General features: G+C 34.9%; 1 protein-coding gene across 1 annotated transcript; it reads right to left on the reverse strand.

Annotated features, from left to right (window-relative positions):
• Positions 1–304: 304 nt before the first annotated feature.
• On the reverse strand, positions 305–7,756 carry LOC102106861 (retinol dehydrogenase 8-like). The gene is made up of 6 exons (XM_088060545.1): positions 7,464–7,756; positions 6,184–6,349; positions 4,755–4,930; positions 3,594–3,687; positions 1,724–1,907; positions 305–822 (listed from the first exon to the last, which is right to left on the reverse strand). Exons 1-6 carry the CDS (start codon positions 7,648–7,650, stop codon positions 589–591), a joined length of 1,041 nt encoding a protein of 346 aa, XP_087916671.1. The 5' UTR covers positions 7,651–7,756; the 3' UTR covers positions 305–588.

The raw sequence follows: 7,756 nt of genomic DNA on the forward strand, positions 1-7,756 counted from the left end.
CACTAAGTGCAATATGCTAGTAACCACTGCATATAAAGGAAGCATTCAGAATATTATAATAAGTATATATGAATAATAAATATTCTACTTGTTATATTTTAAGATTGATGAGACTTTCTCTTACGTTGCTGATAACTAGATCTGACTTCTGGAAATGAGAATGCCAGTGTGTGATTGAGGGATTACTATACTGATTCTATCCTAATAAGTAAAAACATATTTTTATTATATTAAGAATCTAAATAGTTTGCATACTGTACACCTCTCAGTGTGAATTATATCCAAGTAAGTAAAGGAGGTCAGGTTAATATTGAATACACAAGTATCAGTCAGTGTTCATGTTCCTAAGAATACATCTCTGGAAAAAGCAAACACTAAACAGAATAAAACTATAGTTAGAGAATTTTAGTTCCAAGGTTCTGCAAACTGTAACATTCAAGAGATACACATTGAAATTAATATCTTAGCTGAGCTCAAACATCTTGCATGCCTTTTCATAACTGCAGACCAAAGACATTTGAATAACAACATACTGTGTCATCAGTAGCTACAAGAAGTAATTCCAATTTGCACAGTATAATCTCATAATTATTGTGAGGGCTTTCCCAGGTCAAAGCTCTTTCTGCTTCTCCACCGTAGCAATTTGATGAAGTTGAGACTTGCACTGAAGATTTTGTCATGCTGAAAAACCATTTTGTAGAATATATCAATGGGTAGATCTCCATTTGGATCTGCATACTTCAGAGTTGTCATTGGAGTATACAAGGTGTTGGTCTGATGGCGAAAAGGTGGATTTTCTGCAAGAATTATCTTTACTGTGTGCTGTAGAGAAGGAGAAATGGAATTTTGAAATAACCTTTACCGAGACACTAAAGTAAAAACCCAATTTTCAGTTAAACTGTGGAAAAGTAGACAAATAAAGTGCTAGAATTATGTAAAACCCTGTATGTAGTTTTATTAGAATATCATTAGAAATTCTTCTTGAAATATTTAAAGCCCATAAGAAGTATTTATTCTTAGTTCTATTTCTGCTTCTCTGTACCATGCTGATAGCACCTGACACCTAAGTATCCTGAGTGGTCTTCCAAATTATTATGGGCTTATATGTGTACAGTAGGTAGATCCTCTTTTGCAGTTCACTGGGAAACGTTCAGGACAGTGCCTTTTGCAGCAAGATCTGGGAATCTTCAGTTGACACTGAAGCTATTCCTTACCAGCAAACACCTGAAATCATCATCCTCTCCCACAGCTTGCCTAAACTTGTCTTCCTGCAGGAAGCTCCAAGCACCAGAAACATCCATGTTTCTTTTACTGTGCCTCAGTGGCCTGGGGTGGCTGAGTGAACTTCCCTTAGTGGACAGATTATGAGTGAGATGGAAAGGACAGAGCTTTACCAGTGTTGGGAACCCTGGGTGGATGTATGGTAACAATGCAGAATATTCAGACTTCATCAGAAGATGTAAAGGGCAGCTAATATCTCAGTGATACCTAGATTACAATTCATAGTTGTCTTCAATACTTCAAATTGAACATTCTTTTAGTATTCTGTAGACTTTTGTTTAAAACTCTGAAAATTGTTTTGAATTTTTAAAAAAACTTTTTAATTGTGTATATTACATTTAATTAAATGGAATGCTTCTACTAGAAACACCCACCAACCAACCACTGCATTTGTAAATTACAAAGAAAAAGAAGAAAAAAAAAAGATTTTTTAATGAGTTACCTCTGCAACATCTTCAGCACTTTGTCCTAGGCTCTGGAAAATTTGTTTGTAATTTTTAAGGTAAATATTAGTAAACATTTCAGCTGTTTCTTCATCTGCAGCTGAAAGATCCATTTTCATTCCATCTTCAAACACTTTTCTTTCAAACTCCGTAACGACTGGCCCTGGTTCAATCAAGCTTAACCTGTTAAAAAAAAAAAAAAGTTAACTGGTTGTTGACTATCCTCCATGGAAAATACACCCCTCAATCCTTCTCCAAAAGAAACATTGAAAAGTTGCACTAGCAAACAGTATATAACTACCTTCTGTAAAGGCAATCCATTCTGCAGTACTGCTGTCCTGCTCCTCCCACCCATCCCCAGACAGCAGTAGAAATCTGCATAGTTTAACTTTCAGAGAAGTGCTGTAATTTAATTCATGACATAAGTGAGCACAGTTGTTACCTGCTCTCTCACAGCTGTGGAATCTAAGGGTGATTTATTCACAGGGACTTACCAGATATTAAGAAAAATAATTAATGGATGGTAACAAAATTCATTTCTTTCTGGACCAAATCCTGTGTAGGTTTCTTTGTTTCACATGATAACACTAGAAGTAGCTGAAAAAGATGGGGGAATTGTCCAAACATGGATTTTCTTTGTCAAGCTGTTAGTGTTACATGATTTAAGATCCCATCACTATATAATAATAAAATACAATATAGAGATTTTTACTGTGGGTGGACAGATTCTGGGTGCTGCCAAATTTGGTGTATTATAGCAAATTACTGAAATACAGTTACTGGTAAGATTTTTCCTGGTTCTTTTCTCAGGCAAATAACTTTATTCTTCTATTCTCAGGCAGAGTAATAACTCCCAGCCACTGTGTTTATCAAAAACACCCAATCTTTGGGCCTCTTATTAGACTTGAGTTCTTCAGGGGATGTTCTAAAAACTCTTCTTTAGAACTAAATCAAGCTATTGACCTTCACGGCAGAATTCCAGTTACTGCTGGAATTAAAGCTTTTCTCTTGCATGATTCTTCCCATTAGACCTTGAATTTTTCCAATTATACTTCCCTTTATAACCTCCTTTTTGCTGTGTCTTATACTCTTGAAATCTCATTATATGAGGTAATGAATTCACACCATGAATTGTGGTATGTCCTGTGTATCATTACATTTATTTTAAATCCCTCCAAACTTTGCAGAGCATGATGCAGAATCATAGTTCTGTCTCTGAAATTCCACAACAGCAGCTGTCTTTTTTCCCACAAGGTCTAAAGGCTTAGACACACAGAGATGCAATGGACATTAACCAGTTATTGGAGTTTACACAAAGAATAATAGCAGAATTATATGGGTGAGTAAACATGTGACAAATCAAACCTGAAGATGATGAACAGACCAGTTTCTTAAATACTGTCTAAAATGTTAGGAATAGTACACCACAGAATGTGTAACAGTCTGATAGATTGATTTGCACTTGCTCAGTCTCTCTGATACTTTTTTATCTGTGAATTGCCTAAGAAGGCCATCATCTTTTCTAAGGGGAAAGATCACAGGTTAATGTTATAATTTTATGCCTGTGATATCATATGTAAGAACTTGTTTTCAGAAGTGTTACGTGAACTGTATTTTATCCAAAGTTAAATAGTCTTTAACTGTTCAAGAGAATGTGTTTGTTTTAACATTTAGATCTTTTTATTTGCTTATATAATGTGAAGAGTGTGGGCATCTTTATGCCTTTTGTACAGTTTTCAAGGGCTTCTCAGTCTGTTTAGCAGCAAGCTTTAAAGATTTTTTTCCTACCCCTGAAAATATTTTAAACTATCTAAAAGACAACTGACACCAGTGAATCAATGCCATTTACACCAGTGGATCAATACTTACTGCAGTTTGAACTTGAGTGCTTGTATAGCTAAACTTTCGCAGAATCCTTCCACAGCAAACTTAGATGCGGCATAAACATCATTAAATAAGATGCCTGATGGTACAAACAAAACATCCTGAGAATGTGATTTTATCCAACCTACTAATAGTTGTAATTATAAAAACTCATGTGCTTTCCCTCTACAGTCTTGATGGGAAAACATTAGAAAAATCCTTGTGTGCACTGAATCTCAATAGTTATTTTTGCCTGTGTTCTCAAAATTGCTTAGTCTAGCAAAGATGCTTGACTAATGCTTTTCCTCCCCCTAGCTGATGCTGTGGTCTCCTTGGATGATATTATTTTGTAGTCTTAGATATGAAAGTGTCTGCACATATAATACCATCTGCATTATTTATCAGCAAGTCTTTAATAGGCTCTAGATGAACACAGAGGCTGAGTGAAATGCAGGAGATAAAATTATGGAAGAGATCCAGCTTGCATCTGAGTGATTTAGAGAAAGTACTACATTCAATCCATTGAAGTGGAGGGTATGTGTTGTATTAAAATAACAATTCTTGGAGTTAGATAGAGGACCCTTGCTCACCAGAATAATCCAGGTAAGATCAATGTCACGGTTGTAATAAAAAAAAACCCCAAAAACAGCTAGAGAGGATGGGACATGAGAGTATCATTGTCTGTCAGTAAAATTTGACTCTCAAGTGTTGTGAGATGAGAAACTTTATAAAAAGGTAGTACAGTTGTCCAGGATTAGAGTTTATTTTATTATTATTGTGCAGAGTGTAGTGTAAGCATGTTTGTCTGTTCCCATAATTTTTTCCAAGAGGAAAGAAAAAAGTAATGCTAAGTCCTATTTTCCAGATAATAAAAATACAACAATAAATTTTTAAAAAATGATAGAGTTTAAGTTAAAACTCCTAAAAAATTTTCCCTGCAGGTTTTGTTATTAAAATGCTGTGAGAGTAGCTGTGTAGTAATTAACTAGCTGAAAGCATAAAACCCACCAGGTGCTTTTTATAGTTGGAACTTCAGCATTACAAAGCACAAGAGTCAGATATGCTAGCTCCTACCTATTTTCTTTTTTTTTCTTCCCTAAAAAGAGGCAAGTTCTGGATTTTGAACACTGATCTATTAGTTCAAGCAAAAAGAAAAACCAGCTTTACCTTGTATTCCCATAACACTGCTTATTATAACTATATGCCCACTCTTTCTCCTCTTCATGTCAGGCAAGATCTCCTTCAGGAGTCGAACCAGACCAAAGAAGTTGGTGTCCATCACAGTTTTCATTTCCTCGATGGTCTGACATTCAATAGGACCAATGAGCCCCATTCCAGCATTGCTCACTGCACAAAATGGGAGACAACAGCAAGCAAAAACCTCCATAAACATAAATTTGTAATCGCTACTGGAAAGCATTTGCAAGGAATGTGAGGATTAAGGGTTAAATTATCCTAAATAATCCTTAAAGAAAGAATTAAAAGATATTAGTCACTAGAGCTTTCAAAACACATTTGACATTTCCATATGTCTTTATTTTTAATTGTGCTTTTAATCAATTTAAATTATCTGCTATTTTGCATTTTAACTAATTTATTTCTGATTAGTCCTTTCAAAAAATATATAAAGGGATTACAGGAAAATAAATCAAGAATTACTTGTATTTTTTTATAATTCAGTATTAAGAATTGGAAGCTACAGTCAATACCCATAGGAATGAATAGAAATCTTCAGAAATTGATGGACCAAGCCATATTTTGGTCTGTTTTTTGTTTTATTAACATTCATATATCTTCAATTGGAAGTAACCCCCAACAAAATAAACAAACAAACCAAAACACACAATTCCATTGATTTTTATTTGCCTCCTAGATATTTGAAAGTGGGGAATGATGATAGGACTGGCATTCTGCTCTAGAAGTAAGACATCAAATTAGAGTATAATAAATTTTACAGAAATAGTTGTTAAGCACTGCTTTAATAATTAATCAGAAAGAAAAAAGGCAGGTCCATAATTTTCTAGTAGGTAAGATTTAATAGTTGATGGTATAAGCATTTCCACTAAGATACTAATATTTATTTTTAGCAAAACAATAGGAAAATACTGGTTGCTGAATGATTTGTAAAGTACAGTTTCAATTCTCAATACAAAATGGAAATATCCTTATTTTTTTGCATTTGTTCTTTTTCTGGTGAATTCTGAATGCTGTTGCTTTCTTAGTACAGACAGGTGTTACCTTCATTAGAGGAAGGGCTGTGGTTCATCAATAGGGTGGAAAGTCTTGCACATGAAGATGCCAGTTTAGGCAAAATTTCTCACATTTACTAAAATGGTATTGTTTTATCCAAAACACCTCCCTGTGATCAAGTTTCTCCTTTGTAAACAGGGAAAACAAACTTGCCTACTTCATGGAAGCAGGGTGAGATTCAATCCACTTATGTCTGCATGAAGTCTTAAAAATCTTAAACCAAATACACTCTATAATCATTATTACTTTGATAATTTAAAAAATATGCTAATGAAACTTCTCCAGGGTATTTGAAACAATGTTTAATAGAAATCTGGTATCTGTTGATAACACACATATCCTGTACTTGCCTAGGATATCAATCCTTCTGTCAGGGATACTATTCACACAAGTTTTAATAGACTGCTCATCACAGACATCCAGCTGTTTAATTTCAAGGGTTTTGCCCAGCCTGTGACCTGCAGCTTCCTCCAGTGGCTCTTTCTTAGCCAGGTTCCGCATTGTGGCATACACTGCAAAACACCAGAAACAACACCAGAAATAAAATCTTTACTGTGGCTGATACACTGAGAAGTATTAAAGAGCAATGCTTTTACATCCAGATCTTAAATATCAGTGACAGAAACCAGATAAAAACTGAAAGTTAAAGGATTCTATTTTCAACATATATTGTCGCCAATTTCGCAGTCCAGTTCTGAAATCTTCAAGAAACTCAAAAGAATTAAACAGCTATGCATAATGAAGAACGTGCAGTATATAAACTTAATACTATCACCAAAATATTCAAAAATGCATATCAAATCATGCCACAAAATTGTTTTTAGGTACCCAAAACCTGATTCTAGATTCCAGAATTCCCTTTTTTTTAAATAAATCACCACCACAATATTTAGCAGGATAACCATAATTTCATTAAAAAGTGGAAGACATACTTCCTTAGGTTGAAAAAAATACCTGTTTTTGTAAGCTACACCTCAAAATTGAAATGAGTTATTATTGTAGCCTAATTCCTCAGAAAGCTGTAGAGCTGCATCCAGTCAGTTAGCAATAAAATACCCTGAGAGACTGAATTGCCACAGATTGCTGCGTTCACCTTGCCATCCATTTTCAGTCATAGCAAATACCCTGCTTTGCAGCAGTAAGACAAATCCCAGCCCCTTTGTTCACCTGCCTACACAGGCTTGGAATAATGAAATGTGCTTGACGGAAAAAATTGCAAATTTAGAAACTGTTTACTTGAAATCATCACTTTGGTCTTCAAAGGGGCACGGGCCTTTACATGTACAGATTTTAGTAGCCAGAAGCAGAGCTAACCACAGCTGTGAATATACACCCAGAGCAGCATAATACTACAGGTATTTTCAGCTATTCTTTTTATACTACTGTCTTTTCTCATTGTGTGTGTGGGTGTACACTATTCAGTTCCAATAGTTGTTCCATTTCAACAAAGGCATAGAAATATCATTTGCTTATAGAAAACAGTATATTTTCACTGTATCTTCTTGACAGTAAAAGAGGAAAACAAGCCAGAAACGACTCACCAAACTGAATACCTGTTAGATCACAGAGAAAAAAACAGCACTATCTCAAATACTATGTTTTAATAAAGAACAGATAGATTGTTACCTTTAAATCTTTTCTGTTCATCTTTTGCCATTTTTACAGCTAATGCCAGTCCAATTCCTGAGGAGCAACCTGTAATGAGGACATTTCTTCTTGCCATTCTCTTCACTGAGTGGTTCAATTCTTCAGAGAAGCAACAACATAAATGTAATGACAGCATAATGTGACTGGCCTTTAATACTATCTCCATCTTCCCTGAGTCAACAAATCTGAAAATGCACACCTGGACCTTGCATGATTAAGGGATAATCTCCGACTAAACAAAATAGAAGCAGATGCTTCTACATGTGCCTATA

The sequence above is a fragment of the Pseudopodoces humilis genome, chromosome 10, assembly GCF_049639895.1.
Source record: "Pseudopodoces humilis isolate 2021_Gansu_Grassland_sample_001 chromosome 10, ASM4963989v1, whole genome shotgun sequence".
Taxonomy (NCBI): Eukaryota; Metazoa; Chordata; class Aves; order Passeriformes; family Paridae; genus Pseudopodoces; species Pseudopodoces humilis.